This window comes from Streptopelia decaocto (assembly GCF_964273445.1).
Source record: "Streptopelia decaocto genome assembly, chromosome: 22".
Classification (NCBI taxonomy): domain Eukaryota; kingdom Metazoa; phylum Chordata; class Aves; order Columbiformes; family Columbidae; genus Streptopelia; species Streptopelia decaocto.
In genome coordinates, this window is record NC_138677.1 from 1,393,026 (window position 1) to 1,416,549 (window position 23,524).

Sequence of the window (23,524 nt, forward strand, 5' to 3'; positions counted from 1 at the left end):
AGCTGTCTCCTAAAACCCCAAATCATTTTTTGTTGATCTGTTTGCCCGGCAGCCAGCCCCAGCCTGCATGACTGCATGGGCTGGTCTCTCCCTCATATGCAAAATCTTGGACCTGCTCTGTTTGGCATTCATGAGGTTCCTGTCAGCTCATTTCTTCAGCCTGTCCAGGTCCTTCCACCAGCAGCTGTGACCCTGAGTTATGGCCCATTCCCCTCACTGGGTGTTATCCACAGAGTCTCTGGGAGTTCCTCACTTCCCATGACTCATGGCATTAATGAAAACATTGGTGCTACTACTGATCACTACTACTACTACACACCACTAATGTGTGTTAGCCAGCTGGGCCTTGCACTATGTTCACAACTGAGCCTAGAAGTCCAGACAATTAATTACCCATCCTTTCACTGAACCCATTCATCTCATGTTTGGTAATGAAGTATGAGAGACGCTGCCAATGAGGCTGGCATTACATGCACTAGAGCTTCAGCTCAAAGCAGCTTCATGGAGAGGGAAATCAGCCCTGCCTGAAACCATGAAACCATGCTTATTGTGGCCTGAAAGCAGCACCATTGCACTGAGATCTTTGGAGTGGTAGGAAAATGATGGCTCAGGAGACAGGGGCTGCATTTAAGGGTCTCTCCCCTGGACAGATCGCCAGCAGGCTGGTGCCATCACCACTCAGCTGCACTCAGGCTCCTTCTGACCCTGGGACCCTGCTGCTCTGTGGTGCTCACGGACAGAGCAGTGAAGAGTGTCTCTGCCATGAGCAGCACATTCTCTCATGATCAGTGACACACAAGGACACACACACAGAGCCTCATGCTCTTTGCAATTATAGACAAATCTTTGATCGCACTTGTATCCACAACAACCTATCTACATACAAGTACACACAGGAAAAGAACTTCCATAGGAGCACCATGAACCATTGTGTCAGAGAAGTCCATGGACTCTGCTGAGGACTCCTGGGGACTGGGCAGTGTTAGGCAGGATGTGGTCAAGACCAAACAGCACAACACTGACAAAAAAGATGGGACCACTGGGGTGAGCTGAGGAGGGATGCAAATATGAGGACTTGGCATGTCCTCAAGCATAGGAGCCCATGGGCTTGCAGTCGAGAATGGTTGCAGCTTCGTCCTGAGACTGGTATAGCAAACAGCCCCAACAGACTGACCCTGGCTCACATAATTTGCTTGCTCTTAGACCCATCCAGCACTTGAGCTGAGTCTTCTGCTTGCACTGCTGCATTCCTGACCTAGAAATCCTGGGACCTTTCATCCCAGGGATCAGGAGTATATTTCATTGAGGAACAGACATGGCACAAACCTGGAAATGAAAAGGCAGCAGTCTTGGAAACTAAAGCACAGCCCATCTCATTAGCTGTGATGGTTTGCATTCAAGATGAGCTTGGCAGAAAATTGTTACCTCTGCCAAGGGTGTCTCTGGTCCTGCGGCAATGAAGAGCAGATATAAAAGGCAGCCCAAGTCCCTGCTCTCTCATCCACTTCTCTTACCTCCTTGTGACTGGGAACGAGGTGAGTCTGATTCTCTTCCAACTTGACCTTTCTCTCATTGATGGACATGTCTTCTGTTTTTTGATATATCCTGTCCTCGGGTTTGCATCTTCTTGTCATGGGAGATGGAAGTGGGGACGTCTGCTTAGAGAGAGGCTGGGATGTGGCAGAGGGGGATTCTCGTTTATTCAGTAGGAGAGAGCCTCCCTGGACCAAGCTACTCCTTATAGGGTGATGAAGACTGTGTGGCTCCTGGCACATCTTCCAGCTCCCCACTCAGAAGTGGCCTTGGCTCCTTTTTGACCAGGGAAACCAGTCTGCTCTTCACCCACTCTTGTCTTCTGCTTCCTCCCTGCACTCTCCCAGGTTCATCTCCACCCTCAAGACATGTCCTGCTATGACCAGTGCCTGCCCTGCCAGCCCTGTGGCCCGACCCCACTGGCCAACAGCTGCAATGAGCCCTGTGTCAGGCAGTGCCAGGACTCCAGAGTTGTCATTGAGCCCTCGCCTGTGGTGGTGACCCTGCCTGGCCCCATCCTCAGCTCTTTCCCACAGAACACCGTTGTGGGCTCCTCCACCTCTGCTGCTGTTGGCAGAATCCTCAGCTGTGATGGAGTGCCCATCAACTCTGGCTGCTGTGACCTCTCTGGCATTTCCGGCCGCTACTTTGGCAGAAGGTACCTGCGCTGATAAAGATGCTGGGAAAGGCCCAGGGAGACACCTCAAGGAACTGAAAACATGGTGCTGGGCAAAGGATTGAGCTATTTGATGTGTTTTCAGGAGAGATGAATGGTTTTGCCTTTTTTTTCCCTTTTCTTTGATTGCTTCGGTTCCCCTTGGCAACAAGGTTCCCTCAGGTCCAGCCTGGTGGGGATCAGCTGTCTCCTTTCTCTCTATGGGGCAGGCAGTTGAACATCATTCATTAACTTCTTCCTGACTATGGACTGCAGACTTGTGGGTTCCTTTGGGGATTCCTGCACTGTTGTCCTCCACTTGCAGTGAATTTATTTCCCTCTTTTATGCATTAAAGTTCTGCTGCATTCAAGCCTGGCGTCTATGTGGTCCTTCCCTCTGTGGACACTCCCCAAGCTGCCAAAGGAGAATGGTGTTACTCTGGAGTGGAAAGGGGGTGAGGGCACAAGGGGATCCTTCTCCATTGATAGAGGAATGGGAGGTTGAGACACTCTGCAGTGGCTCCTCTTTTGGGCACCATCACTTGGAGCTGAGGAAGTCATCCCTGGCTGCTCTGCTGCCAGTGACCTTCAGGCCTTGCCTTGCTGTGTCTCTGCACACAAATGCCCAGAAAGGCAGGAGCCCCTGAGGACTCAGCAGCCCCCTGAGCTCTTGAGGAAGGATGTTTCCTTGCTATGGCCAGAGCTGAGCTGAGGTGGCAGGGGGTGGATCTGGATCTCTGGAAGATGATTTTCTCCTCAAAATGCCAATAGTAATATAGCTGGGAACAGCTCTTGGGATGGCCCATAGCTGCTGCTGCACCTCTTTTTCTCCTCCATCACCCAATGTATGGGACATGGCTGGTCGGCATGGGCAGGAGTAGCAGGAAAAGTCTCCCACACTGCTGAAGGTCATGAGGGTAGAAATTGTATTTAACTGTAAGAGGGTAGGATGGTGAAAAATAAAACAAAACTAAAAACTTTCTCCCACCTTTCCCTTCTTTCCAGACTCAACTGCACTACTAAATCTTCTGCTTCCTCCTATCAAATAGAGGAGGTGGTTGGGAAAGGGGGGTTGCAGTCAGTTCCTAATGGTTCAGATCTGCTACTCCTCTGCTCTAGGGTGGGGTCCCACCCACAGGAGATAGTCCTTCACAAACTCCTCCAATGCAGGTCCTTTTCATGGGCTACAGTCCTTCAGGGCTGGAATGCACCAGCATGTTCCCTCATGCAGCCACAGGTTCTGCTAGAAAACCTGTTGCTGTGTGGGTTGCTCTCCAGGGACCACAGTTTCTGTCAGGATCCTGCTCCAGGGTGGGTTCTCCATAAGCTGCAACTTTCTTCAGGGCACGTCCACCTACTGTGGCCGGAGATCCTCCATAGCCTGCAGTGTGGATATCTGCTCCATCATGGACCCCACTGAGTTGCCAGGAGACAACCTGTGTCACCATTGTCTTCTCCATGGTTGCAGGGGAATCTCTGCACTGGTGCTTGTAGCACCTCCTCCCCTTCCTTCTTCTCTGACCTGGGTGTCTGCATTGTTGTTTCTCTCACTTTTTTTCACTCCTTTTTTTGCAGCTTCTGCACACCAGTATTCACCTTTTCTTAAATATGTTATCACAGAGGTGCTACCAGTGTCACTGATAGTCTCAGCTTTGGTCAGCAGTAGGTCCATCTTGGAGCCAGCTGTCACTGGCAATGTGCGACATGGGGGCAGCTTGTGGCATCTTCTCACAGAAGCCATCCTTGCAATCCCTTCACTACCAAAACCTTTCCAGGTTAACCAAATACACCCTTATTATTCTTGTATTATTATGTGCAGAAACTGTTTTGCATAGAGGAGCCTGGGCTGCAAGATAAACTCAGCCAGCTCAAGGTTAACAGAAGAGGCTGCAGGCAGCTTCCTTGTGCTGCAGGCAATTGCACCGCATGCACCCACATGCAAAACACAAGAAGAAAAAGGGGCAGCACATCAATTACAATTTGGGAAAAAAGGAAAAGAATGTGTGTACGTTCACAGGACAGCCAAACCATTTCTTCAGCTGCTCTGTAAATTAATGTTGCTCGTGCATTTCTCTGCCTTTAGAAGAGAGGGTATTTAAATTAAAGTGAGTCTAGAGACAGGTTCACTACTACCTACCTCCCTTCTGATGTCCCAGCCTGTGTCTGTAGCCTCAGGGGAGTCTGGCTTGTCCCAGACACACACCCTTCTGCTGCGCATGAGGCTGTCACTGCGGCACCGCTCCCTGTGCAAGGACAGGGGCTGGTCCCAGACCCTTGAGGAGACCAACAGGGTCAGGTGGAAGCTTCTAACACTGCAGGATTTTCTCTTCCTTGTAATGTGGGAATTCTTTGTGAGGCTGCAACAGTGGGGCTATTCTCTCATTTTTTATATTATCCATTACACACCAACTTGGAACATGGAGAGGTCCCAAGTCTGGAGAGGCCATGACAGCATTGACTCTGCTCTGGTTTGTCTCTGTCTTACAGTGAGAAAGCAGCTGACTGAACCACTGCTAAACCCTGGAGCTCAGTAAGCTGATGAGGCTGGCCAGTGACTGATTTCTTGTCTTTACTGTAGGCTCTGATGTACTTGAAGAGATTCATCTAGAGGGGCTGAGAGCTGGTGTTGGGAGACACCAGCTGGTTCTCTGTGGTGTGTGTCCACAATGGTGCTCAGGTATGGGCTCCTCTGGCTGTGCTCATGTGTGCATTCACATGCACATGTATGTGCCTGTGGTAATACACATGCAAATGTGGATGTGCGCAAGTGTTCTGTGTATGTGTGTGTTTGGGAAACTGTGTCTGTGAGTGTGTATGTGTTTTAGCACACACACGTGCCTTCATGCAGGAGAATATGACTGTGTGTGACTGGTCCGCATATGGGTAATTGTGTGGACATAGGTGTCTGTAGATGTTTGCTTTTGTGTGTGTACATCTGTATACAGGAGCATGTGTGCAGGAACATATAAACGTGTAAGCAAGTGTGTTTGAATATCTGTGTGGACATGTTGGTGTGGGATGTGGCTGTGCATGTATGGACATGGGCTCCTTTTGGAATGTATGTGCACACAACTCTGTATAAGTGTAGATGTTCAAGTTGCTCTTTGGGTGCGTCTAAGCTCACATTTGTGTTTGTGCCCCTGTGTGTGAATTTGTGTGTGCACTGAAGGGGAAATTCCAATTGGAACTGCTCAGTAGTGGTAATTTGTGACCAAGTGTCGAGGATTAAGATTGCGGGGTGACAATAAAACCCTGGCAGATGTATTGTTAACCCCCTCTCCCCCCTGCTTCCCCTTTTTTGCCCCTCCCTCTCCCCCCTTCCCACTCAGGACAGGTGATCAGGAGGGAAAGAAGGACAGAGAGAAGAGAGTTGGAAAAATTAACAATGTTTTACTAATGCTACTAATAAGAATAGAGAAAATAATACAAAATATACAAAACCAATCTTGAAAGTCTCAGCAATGGCAGAGGCGGCACCCAAAGTCCTGGATTGGACTCTGCAGCCAACCGGAGCTGGATTCAGTCTCTTACTAGGCCTCAGTTCGCAGGGACAACTAGCAAGGTCCTCTCCTAATGTCGGCCATAAGCAGAAGGGAAAAGGGAAAGGGACGAGATCCTCGTGATCTCCCACTTTTATATGAAGTATTCATGTGAATGGGATGTTATACTCCATTGGTCAGTTTCTTGGTCACCGGTTTCTTGTTGCCCCTCTCACAAGGTGTTCATCCATGCTTATCAATAAGTTTGCATTCCATTGCTAGGTTTACCAAAACATGTGTCTGGTTCTCCAGGAAAATGCAGTTAATATGAAGGCTTTAGCTGACAGGCAAATTCACTAAAAGAGAAACATTGATAATTTGGTGGATCACTTTTCATACCTAAGCAAAAGCATGTTTTTAATTTGCCTCAAAGTATACTACAAAAATTCCCCAATGGCACACATCTTTGTGTGTGTACATGCTGTGAGTGTGCACAACTCTATGTGCATGTGTGTGCACCCATCAAGGTATAGCAAATGTCTTGCTAAACACAAGGTACACCCCAGCCAGTGCCCCTCTCCTTCCCCACAGTGCCAGTCACCTACTCACAGAAAGCAGTGAGGATGGTGAGGCATGATTTGCCCTTAGCAAACCCATGTGAGCTACTCCCAACTTCCTTATGGCCTTTCATGAGTTTAGAAAAGGTTTCTGAGAGTATTTGCTCCATCTTCTTTCCAGGACTGAGTAGAGACTGTCCAGTCAGCTCCTTGAACACATTTGGATGCATCCCAAGTATTCCCATTAACATGTGTATGTCCAAACGGTATTAAGAGCTCCTTAGTTCTTTCTTCTTCTGCTGTGGGTGTTGCTTCCTTTCCATAGGATCTGTGGGAACTTTCAGGGATGTTGTAGGCCTGAGGAGAAGATACATGAGTAAAAACTGAGGAGAAATATGCATTGAGTCTTCCGGTCTTTCTACTGTCATTTCTCAGGAGGTTTCCATCTATTTAGCCTTCTAAGCACCTCCATCCCATGGCTAAAGCCTGTATCCATGCCAAGGTACTCAAAGACAGATGGACAGCAGGGAGAAAGTTTTTGAGTGAGTGAATGGCCTCAAGCCGGGCATGTTACTCTCATTAGCGACATCTCCCTTGCACAGCAAGTGCAGATCAGTCTCCCCTCAACCACATTGACACAGGACTTGCAGAAGATGACTCTGGGTGAAGGCCTGTGTGAAGAGAGAACATTATCCATCTCTGACAAACCCATGAGACCCCCCACAGAAACCCCCTTCTTGGTGTGGCCAGTAGGAGGTTGAGTGTGTTAATGAAGTGGTTGTGGGGATGTTCTTATGCTAACGATGTTGGTGACTCTGATGTATGCTCTCCCTATGTGGAGCTAAACTGCAGAGACTTTACCCAGTCTGTGTGCACATAAGATTGTCCTTTGTGGGAGTACAGTGGTGGCTGTGAGGGGGTGTCATTTAGGCCACAATAATCTACTGATGAATCTTTGACTCTCTAGTTGTCAGGTCACTTTATGAATGGGGATCAGGGAATCTCAGTTGGTGCGATATTGTCGTCTGTGCACTGTCATGGTAGCAATTGGTACCTGTTGCTCTTCAACCTTAAGCAGTCCTACAACAGAATGGTCATGAGAAAGACCAGGCAAAGTAGACAGCTTTTTAACATCCTCAGTCTCTACAGCTGTTATACCAAAGACCCATCTATACCCTTTTGCATCCTTAAAATACCCTCTCCTTAGGTAGTCTACACTAAGGACACATGGAGCATTTGGACCAGTCAAAACAGGGTGCCTTTCCCACTCATTTCCAGTTAGGCTCACTTCAGTCTCTAATACAGTCAATTCCTTGGATCCCCCAGCCACTCCTTCGATATTGATGGATACTGACCCTTTATAATTCAATGGCATCATTGTACACTGTGCACCAGTGTCTACCAGGGCTTTACACTCATGTGGTTCTGATGGACCAGGCCACTGAATCCACACAGTCCAACAAACTCGGTTGTCATTGTCCCTCTCATCCACCTGACTGGAGGCAGGGCCCCACTAATTGGTGCTTTGCACAGTCTCTGGTAGGAAAACCTCCCACCGGAAACTGGAGCAGCTTTTCTCTTGGGAGGTTTCTTTTTCAACTCACGTACCCATTCCTGTAGGTCAGCAGTGGGTTTTCCATGCAATTTATTCATATCTTCCCCCTGGTCACATAGAAAAAAACATCATTCACCTCATGACATATTGCGTTTCTCTCGAGCTGGTGCTGCAGAAGGGCATTTTCTAATAGCTGTGACTCGGGTCTGTGTATGTGGCGAGTAGGATCTATCCTCCCTCTTGAACAGTTTGTCATATAGTTTCTCCACAGCTGTGACACAGGCTTGTAGGGGAGAAGAAAGAGTGTCTTCATACTGCCACAACATATCTGCTACTTCACCCACAGTTGATCAATTGTCTTTTGAAAGGGTGAGTAATCCTAAAGTGTGGCCATAAGACGGTGGTGTGCTCTGCACAAACTTCCGCATTATACCTCAGGTACATGGCACTTGGAAGGCTTGGAAGAAAGCAAATATACAAGCTCAGGAGTTCTTGAGTAATGACTGTCATACTGACCTGATGCCCTGTGCCAGTGACATCTCAGTAGGAAACTGTGGGAAAATAACAGAAGATTGGTGAGGAGGGTTGTAAGCACGCACAAGTGACTTGCAGCTGGGTACAAGATATACATGTATCATACTAATGGTTGCTTAACCTTGTGTGCTGGACAAGTAAAAGCTTGTGTTTAGATAATATTGTCCTGTAATAGACTTAGAGACACCATATAGAACATGCTTGAGATTACTGCCCTGCTGTGTGAAAGATCAAAGCACAGTGGTAAACTACACTTTTATGAGTCCCTGAAAAACAGGCAAAACCAGCAGGTTCATGGATCCTCCAGCAAAGACTGAGTTCCAAGGTGTCTGTCTCCCTGGTTGTTTGCCTCTCCCTGGCTGCTGCTTTGGGGAAACAGTGACTGGTGAGGTAATGAAAATAAATTTTCTCTCTGCATTTCATATGTGGTTTTGTTGGTTGTTCCTGCATCCTGCCTGTGCTGACTCACACAGAAACCCTTGTGATCAGCTGAAGAGTTGAGAAAATTTCTTTCAGTGTCACATTGTCTTGACAGTTTTCAGTTCCCTCAGTGTCATGTGCTGAGATGGCATCTCAGTATTTCCTGCCTTGAAGAGTGCAGGTATGTTATTCCCTTCATCTGCAACAGACTTTCATGCAACTGGAGACCCCCAGACTGCCCTCCACAGTTCCCTAAGTGAGATTTTCATCTCATGGAAGCAACTGCATTAACCACGTTTTAAAGGAGATGCTTGTGCTTGATCTTGTATATAATTTTATATGTCCATTTGATGGTGTAGGTCTAACCTCCAGGTTCAGATCTAATTGTCCAAACCTGTTTCTAAAGCAAGTGATTTCACTGACAAATTAAATTAGGGTAGATGTTGTTTCTCTGTGCTATGCACCAACCACTTTATCTGGGATTATGGTTTTGTTTCACTACTAGTAGATTCTGAAGGACCAGCACAGGCGTGCAAGTGCTCACAGAAATGTTCTTGTCTTTGTGGATGAATGTCAACACTTGTGGACACACTGCAAATGGGACAAGTGTGGCAGAATTCATCCTTCTTGCCTTCCCAGGCACTTGGCATTTCTGGGTGTCCCTAGTGGTGGTATTTGCACTGATGCAGAAATAGGCAGTGCATCCGTCATAGCCCTTGTGTGGAGGAACATCAGTCTCCATACTCCAATGTACTATTTCTGCTGTAATTTCTGGAGCTCTGGTACACCATGGATGTTGTTCCCAAAGCCATAGAAGTCATGCTTGGGGACTAGCCAGATCTATTCCTCCAGTACCTGTATCCTCCAGTTGTTCTTTCTTTTCTCCCTATTTTTTCCTGTTTGCGCAGTCAGTGACAGCCTTAGGCTACCCTTGAGATACAGCTCCCTCATGAACAGTGTCCTCTGCTCAGCTGGTGCTCAGCTCCTGGCTGGGAGTTTTTCTGGACATCTCTCTGCTGGCCTTTTTGACACCCAGGCTGACATTGTGTGGGTCAGATGTAACCAAACATTTCCTCTCTGATATAGATTCCTGTATCCAGTTTATGAATGTACTTTTTCTATTTTTAATTAAAAATATGCAAATCACTATGCTTCATGCTAGATGTGTCAGGGCATTTCCACATCTGAAACCCCACATCAGTTTTCAACAGTCCATCATCCCACCCATTTTGGGCTTTGCTGTGGAAACACCTTAATATGATTGGCGAGTTCCCAAACTGCAGAGCTGCAGAAGGCTGGCTGGTAGCAAGTGTCTCTTTACACTCTCTGGAAGGACATTAGAACTTCCAAAGGACACTTTGATTTTTGTTTCAGAACAGATGAATCGTGTTCTCAAAGCTCTTCCTTCTGCACAGTGATGATGAAGGGAGTCCACGTCACTACTTCATAAGGAGGAGGCATCAACATGGCAGATACACCTTTATCAGCAGTGTGGGACTGATATCACCTGAGCTCTACAAGTGAAAAGATTGAGTCTGGACTAAATGTCTGCTCCTCCCTTCTGGAAGCAGTGGTGCTTCTGGGGGCAATTCTCCTGTACCCACCAGTGTTGGGCACTTGGCTTTTAGTCCTGCAGCCAGGCCCAGGAACCAGTGCCCGAGGACAGGCTGATGCCCAGCCTTGTCAGCTGTGCTCTCTTTCTCAGTGGCATTTGGGAAAATCCCTGGGACAGCGCACTGATGTTGGAGAAACACCCTGAGCCTGGATCTGTCCTGCTTGTCCTTCCTTGCTTTGGGGACCTGAGACACAATGGAGTGCAGGACACTGAGGGCTGCCATCAGTTCCCCACCAATGCTGACTAGGGTCATCTGAAATAAATAGGGTCATGTGAAGCCTCCAATAGGGCTGGCAGAGCAGACCCATATCACTTGGGATGACAGGGTAACACACTCCCCATTGTACAGTCAGTCCTTCTGTGACCCTTGACCTCCCCACATTACCGGCAATCTCCAGCTTGTGGTCCTGCCCTGGGGCCCTGAACCCCAATACCCAGGGAAGAAAAAGGGCTGCTTGATTTTAATGTCTTCTGATGTCTGATGCCTGGAGCAGGGCTCCTCTGCCACTTCTCACCCAGGGCCCTTTGCTCACACAGTTGGCAGGAACTGCAGAAAACTGGTTTTTAGTATAGCAGCTCCCATTCCAAACCCTGCTACCACAAGGCCTTCAGGGTCCTGTTGTTCAGTCAAGGCCGTGGCAGAAGGACTCTGGGCTTTGCTCTCCAGTGACTGGAAACCTGCCAGGAGTTCCCTTGTAATACAACTACAGCTGCCACAACAGTCCCCAGCTGAGGCAGGAGACAGGGCTCTCTGTTTCCAAAGCCTGTGGACATGGACTTTCAGAGCTGTGTCAGCTCCTATAGCTACACGGGCCTCCCTGGGGCCTGTCTGGACCCAGGACCAGGGATCTGGGGCCTGTCTGGGCCCAGAAGTCTCTTCCCAGCTCTTCTTCACCTCAGACCCTCAGCCCTGTAGAGCAGCTTAGCAGGTCTCTTTGTGGGTCAATCTTGAGGTCTGAACTTGAGCATCAAGTGTGTCTTTCAACAAGTGACCAAGATTCTTTCCTGTCTCCTGGGTTTCACTTCAACACCAAAGGCTCTCAATCTGAGGTGAAGAGGAATCCTGTGCAACAAGCTCTATGTCCTAAACACCAAACACTGTGGGATACACTTGCGGGTGTCTGTGACACTCATTATCTCCTTCTCATGTTCATGCCGAGGTAGAACTTCAGTGTCTACAGGTTGACTTTCTAACACCAAAAGGAGCATCTGCAAAGTAGAGTGTGAAGCTGGAGGATTACATTTGTAATTGTGTATCTGAGCCTATTTACAAAGTTACCAGCAATTCTCAGTGACACAAACTTGCCCAGTTACAAGTACATGAGAAAAAAAAAAAAAAAAAAAGAGGTTTCTATGAAAAATTCAAAAGAGCACTCTGAGAATCAACAAATTCCAGTAAATCTTTCAGAGCCGATTCTACCTCTAGTAAAACTCTCTAACAACACCTACAAACATGGTTTATTCATGGTTTTATTCATCATATTCACAGGAATTATATAGGAATGAAAACAAATATCCATTCAACAAATCTCATTTTCTGTTGTTTTGTTTTTGTTTTGTTGTTTGGTTTTTTTTTTTTAATTTAAGTGTCTTAAAACTAGGATAGCTAGAAGAATCTTTTTGCTTATTCAACCATGCTGATAGTGCTCATTTCTACCAGAAATTTCTCTTTGCCTCTCAGAGCATGGTTAACAGTCATCTGCATAAAAAATAACCATTCTATTAAATCATGCAAAAACATTTCCCCAGAAGAGATGGAGCAAAAGGTCAAACTTCAGCTTCCACAGCGCATGGGATGCTAAGCCTAAGGAGCAATGCCAGTAGCCATTCTGGCCAACAGACACTTATCTGGAGTCCAAAGCAGTTCTGCTGTGGTGTCAAAGCAATTGCTTGTTTGAGCGTTGAGTCAGCTGGGTTCTGAAAGAGATCCCCAGGCCCTGCCCGTTGAGCAGCAGCAATGGGCAGTTGGTGCCGCAGGAGCGAGGGCTGTGTGGCTGCCCGTGGGCAGGAGGATCTCTCTGCCCACCTCCCTCTGCAGAGCAGAAAGTCGCTGCTCCTCGCCGGGAGCCGGTGGGGACAGTGGCTGCAACCGCTCCTTCCCGGGCACCGCCGAACACTGGCACCGCTCAGCTCGAGATTTCTCCCGCTGTCGCGTCCCGCTGGGAGTGAAGCTGGTGCCGATGTCGGTGCCGGTGTTGATGCTGAAGCCGGTGCCGGTCGGGCGGGGAAACCGCTCCGAGATCGGGCGAGGCGAGGCGGCCCCGGCGGGCGGAGCGGCAGCGCCCCCTGGCGGGGCGACCAGGACTGTCCCCCCGCCCCCTCCACACCCGCCCGGCCCCGCCCGCGGCGGTTCGTGTCCGGCCGCAGCCCCGGCTCCTCTCTCCGTGCCTCCCACGGCGCAGTAATACACCGCCGCGTCCCCGCGCCGGGGCCGTTCGAGCCACAGGGCGCTGGACCGGCCGTCTGCCGCCACCGACAGCCAACCCGGCGGGTCCGACAGCGCTTTGGAGCCTTTAATACCGCTCACGAGGAGTTTGAGACCTTGGCCCAGGAGCTGACGATACCAGAGGACGAACTCATTTGACTGTTTGTTGGGATGTGAGCAGTTGATTCTGATGCCGACACCCTCGGGGGTCTCTGCCGATGGCTCCTGGTGCACCTGGGCTCTGCCCACAGTCACTGCCGAGAAAGGAGAAGGAAAGACCAAACATCATCAAAAGTCCTCGTTAATGTTTATAAATATATAAGGGGTGAGTGTTACGAGGATGGAGCCAGGCTCTTCTCGGTGACAACCGATAGTAAGACAAGGGGTAATGGGTGCAAACTGGAACACAAGAGGTTCAGCTTAAATGTGAGAAGAAACTTCTTCTCAGTGAGGGTGGCAGAGCCTGGACCAGGCTGCCCAGGGAGGCTGTGTAGTCTCCTTCTCTGCAGTTTCTAACTTTCTGTGACTCTGTGATTCTGTCACTGAGCTCTGATTAATCTTTTCCTAGAGAAATTGCTAGGAATATTGGAGTGAGGCAGTACAAGTCCAGAATCAATGGCAACGTGTGCTCATGAATGTGGTATGGGTTTGCAGAGTGAGGAGAAAAGTCTGGGATGGAATTTGAAATAGATCCATGGAGAGACAGAATGAAAATCATGTGCATGGATACATGAAGGGTGAGAGGGAGTGAGGACAAGAGAGCTGGGTTTGTTACAGTGAAGGATGGAGGGATGAATGCAGAAGAATAAATGCTAAATGCACAGGGCATGAGAGGATGTATGGAATAACGGCACCCTGCAAGAAAGCAAACTTATGCTGACAGGTACAGAGGAAGCAGAGGAATAGATGAGAAAGTGGTCTCAGAATAGGCAGAGGGGTTGCGAATGGTAGATGCTTGGAGAGATGCGTTTAAAAATGGGTGGGTGAATGGACAAAGAGAAAAACAGTAGACAGGGAGAGGGGTTCTTACAGTGAAGGACAGAGGGCTACATTCAGGGCAATAAGAACTGCCAAATGCACAAGGAAGGAGATGGTGCACGAAAGCAGGCTCGTACATTCAGATGTAGTGGAGATACAGGGAGAATAGGAAGAGGGGAAGTGGAGGGTTGGGAAAGGATCATAAAAGGTGTCAAAGAAGCAGGGAAAGGGAAAGAAAGGACACGCTGAAGAAGAGGGAAGAGTTGGCGCTGAGGTCGCCTGGGAACACCCCAGGCTCAGCTCCGTCCCTCACCCAGCCCCGCCAGCCCCGCGCACCCAGGAGCACCGCGGCCAGTCCCGCCAGCCCTGAGCTCCGGCACCGCAGCATCACGCCGCTCCGCCGCCCGCGCCTCGCTGCCCTCCGCCAGTCCCGTCTCTCTGCTCCGGCCGCGCCCCCTCCTCTTCCTCCTCCTCCTTCTCCTCTCCTCTCCTCTCCTCTCCTCTCCTCTCCTCTCCTCTCCTCTCCTCTCCTCTCCTCTCCTCTCCTCTCCTCTCCTCTCCTCTCCTCTCCTCTCCTCTCCTCTCCTCTCCTCTCCTCTCCTCTCCTCTCCTCTCCTCTCCTCTCCTCTCCTCTCCTCTCCTCTCCTCTCCTCTCCTCTCCTCTCCTCCTCCAGCTCCGCCCCGGGGCTGACGTCTGCGCCGGCGCCTCTCGGGGCCTCGCCCGGGCTCACAGGTCTCCGGGTCTCTGCCGCTCCTCCAGCATGAAGAAGCCCGCACAGCTGCAGCCTGGGGCAGTTGCAGGACCTTAACCCAGGGGATGCACCAGCTTCCCGGAGCTGTCTCCAGCTCAGTGGCTGGAAACAGCAGCCACTGATTTCCTGCGGCTGGCACTGAGGAGGCTAAGAGCCTCCCTTCAGCTGCCTCTGTGTAGTCCCAGCACAATGACTGAAAGTTGTGTTGTGGCAGATGCGGTGTGAGGACAAATGTGCCCATGGGTGTGCAGTGGTGTTGGGGAATCACCAGGTCAGAATGGAGGTCAGCAAGGATCTCCAGAGATCGTCTAGATCAACCCCCACTTTGAACAGTTCCCATTTGGTCAGGCTGCTCCAGGATGGAAATTGCAGAAACTCCCAGAGACATCCATTCCAATTCTCATAATTTCTTTTAGTCTGTTTCTTAAGTTGTTCTCCCCATAGAATTTGTTCTTCAAAAAGGGCAAGAAGGAGGACCTGGGTAACCATAGACCTGCCAGCCTCACCTCCATCCCTGGGAAAGTGATGGAATGATTTCACCTTGGTGCCATCTCAAAGCAGATCAAGGATAAGAGGGTCACTAGGGGCAGCCAACATGGCTTCACCAAGAGTAAGTTGTGCTTGACCAACCTCATCGCCTTTTATGAGGACATAACGAGGTGGATAGATGATGGCAGAGCGGTGAATGTGGTCTACCTTGACTTGAGTAAAGCATTTGACACAGTCTCCCACAGCATCCTCACAGCTAAACTGAGGGAGTGTGGTCTGGACGATCGGGTAGTGAGGCGGACTGCGAACTGGCTGAAGGAAAGAAGCCAGAGGGTCATGGTCAATGGGGCAGAGTCCCGTTGGAGATTTGTATCTAGTGCAGTGCCTCAGGGGTCAGTGCTGGGGCCGGTATTATTCAATATATTCATCAATGTTTTGGATGAGGGAATTGAGTGTACTATCAGCAAGTTTACTGATGACACCAAGCTGGGAGGAGTGGCTGACACTTGAAGCTGTGCTGCCGTCCAGAGACCTGGACAGGCTGGAGAGTTGGGCAGGGAAAAATTTAATGAAATATAACAAGGGAAAGTGTAGAGTATTGCATCTGGGTTAGAACAACCCCAGGTTCCATTATAAGTTGGGGAATGACCTATTAGAGAGCAGTGTAGGGGAAAGGGACCTGGGGGTCCTGGTGGACAGCAGGGTGACCATGAGCCAGCACTGGGCCCTTGTGGCCAAGAAGGCCGGTGGCATCCTGGGGTGGATTAGAATGGAGGTGGTTAGTAGGTCAGAGAGGTTCTCCTTCCCCTCTACTCTGCCCTGGTGATACCACTCCTGGAATATTGTGTCCAGTTCTGGGCCCTCCAGTTCCAGAAGGACAGGGAACTGCTGGAGAGGGTCCAGCACAGCCACCAAGATGATTAAGGGAGTGGAGCATCTCCCTTATGAAGAAAGGCTGAGGGATCTGGGTCTCTTTATTTTGGAGAAGAGGAGATTGAGGGGTGACCTTATTAATATTTACAAATATATAAAGCGTGAGTGTCAGGAGGATTGAGCCAGAGTCTTCTCAGTGACAACCAATGGTAGGACAAGGGATAATGGGTTCAAACTGGAACACAGAGGTTTCACTTAAATCTGAGAAGAAACTTCTTCTCAGTGAGGGTATCAGAACACTGGAACAGGCTGCCCAGGGGGGTTGTGGAATCTCCTACTCTGCAGACATTCAAAACCCGCCTGGACATGCTCCTGTGTAGCCTCATCTAAGTGTTCCTGTTCCGGCAAGGGGACTGGACTAGATGATCTTTTGAGGTCCCTTCCAATCCCTGACATTCTGTGATTCTGTGATTCTGTGAATAATTTTGTTTGGAAGAGACCATTAAGATCAAGATGGAGTCCAACCATAACCTAAATCTAGCACTAAACCATTTCACTAAGAGCCTCATCTATATGTCTCTTAAACATCTCCATGAATGGTGACTCCACCTTGGGCAGCATGTTCCCATGCCTGACAAACCCTTCCTGTAAATGAATTTTTCCTAATATTCAATCTAAACCTCCCCTGGCATAGTTTGAGGCCATTTTCTCTCATCTTATCAGTTGCTGCTTGGGAGAAGAGACTAACAACTTCCATGCTACAGCCTCCTTTCAGATAGTTTTAGAGAACAAGAAGGTCTCCCCTCAGCTTCCTTTACTCCAGGCTAAACAACCCCAGATTCCCTCAGCCTCTTCTCATAAGACGTGTACTCCAGTCCCTTCACCAGGTCTGTTGTCTTTCTCTGAACTCACTCCAGTACCTCAAGGTCGTTTTTTTTTGTCATGAGTGGCCCAAAACTGAACACAGTGTTCAGGGTGGAGCCTCAGCAGTGCCAAGTACAAGGGAAAATCATTGCCCTGGTCCTGCTGGCCATACTATTCTTGATGCATGTCACAATGCTATTGATCTTTTTGGCCACCTGGGCACACTGCTGGCTCATATTCAGCTGGCTGTCAACCAGCACCCCCAGATCCCTCTGCCAGGCAGCTTTCCAGCTGCTCTTCCCCAAGCCTCTAGCCTTGTATAGGATTGTTGTGATACAAGTGCAGGACCTGCCACCTGGCCTTGTTGAACCTCATACAATTGGCCTCGGCCCAATGATCCAGCTGGTCCAAATCCCTCTGTAGAGTCTTCCTACACTCAAGCAGATCAACACTCTCACCCGACTTGGTGTCATCTGCAAACTTACTGAGGGTGAACTCATCCAGATCACTGGTAAAGAGATTAAGCAGAACTGATCCCAATACTGAGCCCTGGGGAACACCACTTGTGACTGACCACCAACTGGATTTGACTCCATTCACCACAACTCTTTGGGCCCGACCATCCAACCAGTTCTTTACCCAGAGAAGAGTACGCCTGCCCAGACCATGAGCAGTCACTTTCTCCAGGAGAATGCTGTGAGAAACAGTGTTCAAGGCTTTACTGAAATCTAAGTACACAACGTCCACAGCCTTTCCCTCATCCACTAAACAGGTCACTTTGTCACAGAAGGAGATCAGATTGGTGTCGCGGTTGAGACGGACAAACGACATGGACCAAGTTCTTTCAAGATGAAAGTAATAGGTGCCATTTATTGTTACAAGTGCATTTTTATACAATTCTACCAGTTCATGTGTCTTTTCACTATTGGTTACAAGTTACAGCACTAACATCTCATTGGTTAATTTTGCTATCATCCATGTTATTCTTCTATCCCCTTCTCTCTCACGGGTATATCTCTCCTTTCTCATGGGTACAACTCCATACCTCTGGATACTCCTTTACTCCCATCTTTCTCAAGGGTAAATCTTAATATCTTCAAGGCTGATCTCTACTCCCATATTTTCTGTCAAGGATTCCACAGACCCGCTGCAGTTTCCCACAATTCCCCCTTTTTTTATTTATGCTAAAAATGCTGCCCTCATTGTCCGCTGCAGGGCCCTTTGCAGCAGAGAAATCATGCATGGCAACATTAGTAACACAACCACAACAATCATCAAAATGATCAGTCCTGTTTTCACTACTGATAACAACCATCCTAAAAACCCTCAACCACTAAGCAATTTATTTAACAAATCTCATCAAAATCTTCACACCCATGTCCTTGAGCTAATAACAAAAATCTATTGTGGCTCTACTCTACCGTGTGGCATGTCTTACAGAATCTACATCTAACAAAAGTCCACTTAAAGCCTTTGAAGTTCTGTTAGTTTGCTTAACTAGCCAGCATCCTAATTTTCTAAAATATTTAACGCTTTTAGCTGTGCCAACACCAGATACAAGAGATCCTAAAACCCTTAACCTTGATCCCCAAAAATCTACATTATCATCACATTTTGACTCATATACACGAAAAAAGTGTTTTTCTCATCTTGCTCTTCTGTGATCTATTATCATAGATACATTGGGTGTTAAGAGAGTTACTAGTCCCAAAATACACAGTCCTTCAACAGCATTAGAAGGAATTCCTGGTCAAGCTCTATCTCCACAGATCAAGAATACATCATACAGGAGATTTTGGGGTCGCTGTCCCACATTATCAATGACATTCCTTGGATTCTTCTGTGAGGCATTACACCATCGAGTTTCATTTCTATAGTCACCAATGGTAGCATTAACATTTTGCAGTTTTATCCATTCATGCTTTAGCATATTGTCCTGGCACTTTTCACAAACCAGCTGGATACAAGCATCCATGGGCATAGATCCCAGCAATTCTAGTTCCTGTGGTTCAATGTCTATTTCCGGGAGACAGTTAATCCAAAGTGCCATGTTAGTATTTTTGTTGCAATGCCTTTGCACCGACCACTATTTTGAAACAATTGTGTGATGCTGCTGTATTCATCAAGGGGGATGCCAACCAAGCACGTGTGGAACGGGTTTTCTGGAGATGCCATAGCCAGGCATATGGAGTCCTGGTCAGTCATGTTGGCTAAAGTAATCCACATGTTAGTCTTTGTCTGTGCGGGCATCCAAAACACAGCAGCTGCAACAATCATTGTCAGGAAGATAACACAGGTTTCACGTTTTGTGCCAGCAGCCATTGCGGCCCTTGATCTGTAAAGACACAAGCATAGCCTCTCCCCCAGGTTATCAATTGATGTGGCCTTTTCCATTGACTACTGATTTGACCATAACTAATGTAGGTTCTTTCTGATTTAGCATGGTTTTGGGTCATACTTGCAAAGTATTTCATCACATACAATGCTTTTGACAATTGTTTTTGTGGTGTTTTCCCTACTTCTCCCCCCTTTTTGTTTTAAAAAAGAACAAAACCAAAACAAAAAACACAGTTCAGAATCAGATACGTGCATTGGACCTTGACTACGTACTCAGAATCACAAATCAAATTTAGAGGTTACTCCTTTAAAAAGCTCTAAATAATGTAAAGCTGTGCCAAGTTCTGCTCATTGGGTTGAACCTTCAATAATTTTCACAGAATGATGCCAATTGTTATCTTCACGCCAGACCACTACAGCTTTATGAGACTTCCCAGAACCATCAACAAATACTTTGCAAGTATGTAGGATCAGACCAAATACAAGTATGGCCTATGAACTGATGTTAAAGATTTGCAGGTTCTGCAGCAATTTACATTTTACATTTATGCATGTCAAAAGCTGTGCTGTTAAGAAAATCAGCTAATGCAATTTATAAAGACATAGATTACAAATAAAAAAATCAAAATTAAATTTCACAAATGGTACATATATGACAAAAGGATCATGGCCTATTGAAACTTAAATTCATTGCCTGCCTTTCTTGATCAGAGTAACAAGCAGTATATCAGTCTGCTAGCAATCTCATCATACTGTCCCACAATAGCCACAGGTTGTTTCTATGTTGTAGCTATAAATAGACAAATCTGCAAGTCCAATCGAATGCAGTCAGCCTGTAAGGTTGTCATAAATTTATTCCTTAAAATTTCCAACTCCATTTTGGTCGTCATATTTATTGGATATTGTTTTCCCTTACCAGATTGAAGTCCTGTTTCAGATCAATCAGTGTAGTACTTGCTTTATCAAAACATTGGCTGTTAATACTAGTGGAGATACAGCATTTGAAATTTCCTTGGAGATGTCTCACTTGCAGCAAGCAGATCTGCACCATCCCAGCAGCTTCTTGTAGGCCATGCAACTAAACAGAATTCTCAGAAAACGTTATTTGAGCTTAATTTACTTAACAAATCTTAACCTAAGAGAGGTATAGGACTTTCTGGCAACTATAAGAATTCATGTATTAAAACTTTGTTCCAAATTTGGCATTCCATTGGTCTCAAAAAATGGCCTTTCTTTCGTTCTCTCCCATGACCTCAAAAACTAGCATGGTGAATTTACTAAGAAGTCTCTTACAACTAATTACCACAGAATAAGTCTATCAACAAATTTTTGGTTTAATTTTCCAGTTTCATTAGAACTATGGGTCTGCTAAGGATGCCTTTAAACGTCACCCTCAGACTGCTCCATTCAGTATTACATCGCCGTAGTGGGGGGAGAGAAAACCCCCCTTTCACTGCTTTAAAAGCAGGCAGCCAGGTTTTTCCATTTGTGTTTTTCTTTCTCTTCGTGCTGCAGTTTAGAGATAACCAAGGTCACGCAGCTGGCATAATGGCTGGTACGAAGTGGGACGCTCCGGGAAACTTCTCAGTTACAATGAGCTGCACACAGGCCTGGGATGTTTTGCTGTTTTGTTTTCCCATTTCATTCCAGCCATAATACACTTTATATGCAGTTTCAAGTAGCTCAGCAATGGTTACATTCCTTAGCTCCATTTACTTTTTACAATTTAGAGATGTCAAAAAAACAGTATAAACCAGTATAATAAACATCAATTCATTATTCTATTTTCCTAAATCTAAATCAGTTAATATTCTAGCAACTTTTAAATACAACCTCTTCCAAATTCACAGCTATCATAGCATTTTAACAATTTAAATGCTTTTCTAACAATATAAGCAATCATTCTAATGTGTAAGGATGCATCCTAAGGGGAGGCAAGGTGGAATTTTAGCAATTTTAGCAGTGGAACCAGTTCCCATTTTGTAATTATCTCCCAAACAAGATTCTTTTGGTACCAAATATGAATATGCAAACTAAAATACTGAGCTCAAATATGAAAACCATATACCAAGTTCAAATATGCAGATGGATCACAGTTACACTAATTTAAAACAATATCTCAATTTTTGCATTGCACCTTTGGGCCGCTCACTGCTCAGCCAGGTGGAGGTACCTCTGGGTCTCCCTGACAAAAAAAGTCAGTGGCGCCGGAGCCCATCGGCCCCCCCCGAGCCGGAGCGAGCTGGACTGGGCAAGGCCTTTGTTTGTTTTGGTTTGGTTTGGTTTCTTTTTAGTGTCTCATCTGGTGCGCTACAGCTGTTATTCCAAAACCAGGATTCTTTACATGATGTACATACGGAAAAGCCAAATACAGCACAGCGAGATGAGACACAGCTTGTCACAGAGTTGCGCAAGTCTGAATACTGGAATAAAGGTAGCATGCTAGCGAAAAAAAAATAACAGCTACTACACACAAAATTTTACCATCACATTCACGCAGTAAAGAACTAAATTACTTATGATCTTCTGTATTATCACAAAACGCACATTTTGAGTCAATGAATTCTCATGATTTAACAGACTGTGAACTTATCGTACCATATAACAAAGACCTACTAAAATTGCAACATACTTAAACCGATACCCACAAAGAAAACAGGTTAATGAGGAAGGCATCTTGCAGACTCTAACAAGTTTGCGGTGACCTGTGTGTTATCAGTTAACTCTCTCTCAGCTTGTTGACGTTCAAACCGTTCCAGCTGTAAAACTGTCTGTAATGATCTAATGATCTCTTGTAGAGATTTATTTTGTCCTACTCTGCTGGCCTCAAAAACAACATTAATTGCAACAAGATTCTATCCTCCGGACACTTTTCCCAATCATTTAACTGAAACAGCAGCCAACACTGATTTCAATATTTAACAAGATCTTCCTTCCTTATAATTCCGAGTGCTTTCCTAAGTTTTAAAACACCTCCCAATACTGATTTTTCAGGAACACAACTGAAAACAATTATTCCTGACCCCATCTTGCAAGTAAAAGCCTTGAGAAGGGGGAGGGAGGGGTAGAAAACACAGGCTGCTTGCAGCATGACTGGGAAAAATGGGGAGAGAGTTTTACGGTGCACTTAAAAACAACTAGTAAAACAATTAACTCACATTCCCAACAAGCTGCTTGATTTTCAGAGAGGCAATACACAGAAACACATAATGTGTACTGTAAAACTTGTAGATAACATGTTGATAGCAAACATTAGCATTCTCTACTGCTAATCTCAACACTCGTGCTTCCTCAGCTTCTAAGTTTTCAACCTGCTTATTGATGGCCTCTTGAAGATGGTCAATAAATTGCATGTAATTCTCACTGGGACCCTGATTAACAGTTGCAAATGATTTGGCTGCATTGTTGGTTTCAGGCACCTTTATCATAGCTTGATATGCGAGGTCTGTTGACTGCCTCAAGATTTCAGAAAGTTATCGTGCCTGTAGTTGTGGTGTGTCAACTGGTGTCTCCTCCAGAAACGCACAGGGTCCCGTGGTTTAACTGCAATCGAAACTGGGGGTAAATCCCAGCTTTTTGGTAAGTTCGGTTTACGCTCTGAAACTCTACCCTCACCCTCAGGAACTCAGTGCGGGTGGGAGGAGGGGGCAGGTTGGAGGGACCCAAATCTGTAGGAATTACGTTATTTGGCTCGGTCTGGCTCACCACGGGGGGGTCCTCCCCACCTAAATCTCCAAGCAAGGGGGGATAGGAAAAAAAATGTCCATTTTTTTCTTCCGCGACTGATAGCGGCGGGGCAGAGGGTTGAACTGTGATTAATGGCGGTGACGCAGACGGCAGAACCACGGTTGATGATGGTAGAGGAGAGGTTCGAGCCGTGATCGATGACAGCGGAGCAGTCGGCCGAACGCGGTGCTCTGACCGGTGCTCTGAGGGCCCCTCCCGAGACCATGCACAACCCAACACTGTTTTTTCATGTGAGTCTTTCACAGCTTTTATCTGATCTCGGGGCCACACATACGTATATGAGTCTTTCATAGTTTTTTTCTGATCTCGGGGCCACACATACGTACGCTCCTCCTTTATTCCTTTTAACTTTCCAAGAAAGTGCCACGGATCCTTATCCGTGTCAGATAATATGGATTTGGGCGGTTTTGACGAATCTTTAGTAACAGGGGGGATCAGAGTAGTACTTAATCTTGCTTTTTTCTCCGAATCTGGCCCAGAAGAGCCAGGGAGACCATCCCCCTCCGCCGCCTCTGCCTGTTGCTGTTTTAACTCTTTCAGAGTGTCTAATAACAAGCGCCACGTCGTTAACAGTTCAGTTGCTTCCTTGGACCCTTGGGTAGCACTATCAAACAGTTTATCTCCCAAGTCCATCCATTGTGACACACTAAATGCTGTCACAGGATTAACCTCTAAACCTTGTGCTTTGCCCCATAGTAACATTTTTCTTAA

At 47.0% G+C, this 23,524-nt stretch overlaps 2 protein-coding genes across 2 annotated transcripts in view; one reads left to right on the plus strand and one right to left on the minus strand.

The window, feature by feature from the left end:
• LOC309449223 (T cell receptor alpha chain MC.7.G5-like) overlaps positions 1-23,524 on the minus strand; it is a gene marked incomplete at its 5' end in the record, with an annotated part of 441,544 nt that overhangs the window by 341,873 nt on the left and 76,147 nt on the right. The gene's annotated exons all lie outside the window — the stretch shown is intronic.
• Positions 1,902-2,204, plus strand: LOC309449221 (feather keratin Cos2-3-like; the record flags this gene model as incomplete). Its single annotated transcript, XM_082071186.1, has 1 exon — positions 1,902-2,204. The coding sequence occupies one exon, from the start codon at positions 1,902-1,904 to the stop codon at positions 2,202-2,204; it is 303 nt and encodes a 100-aa protein (XP_081927312.1).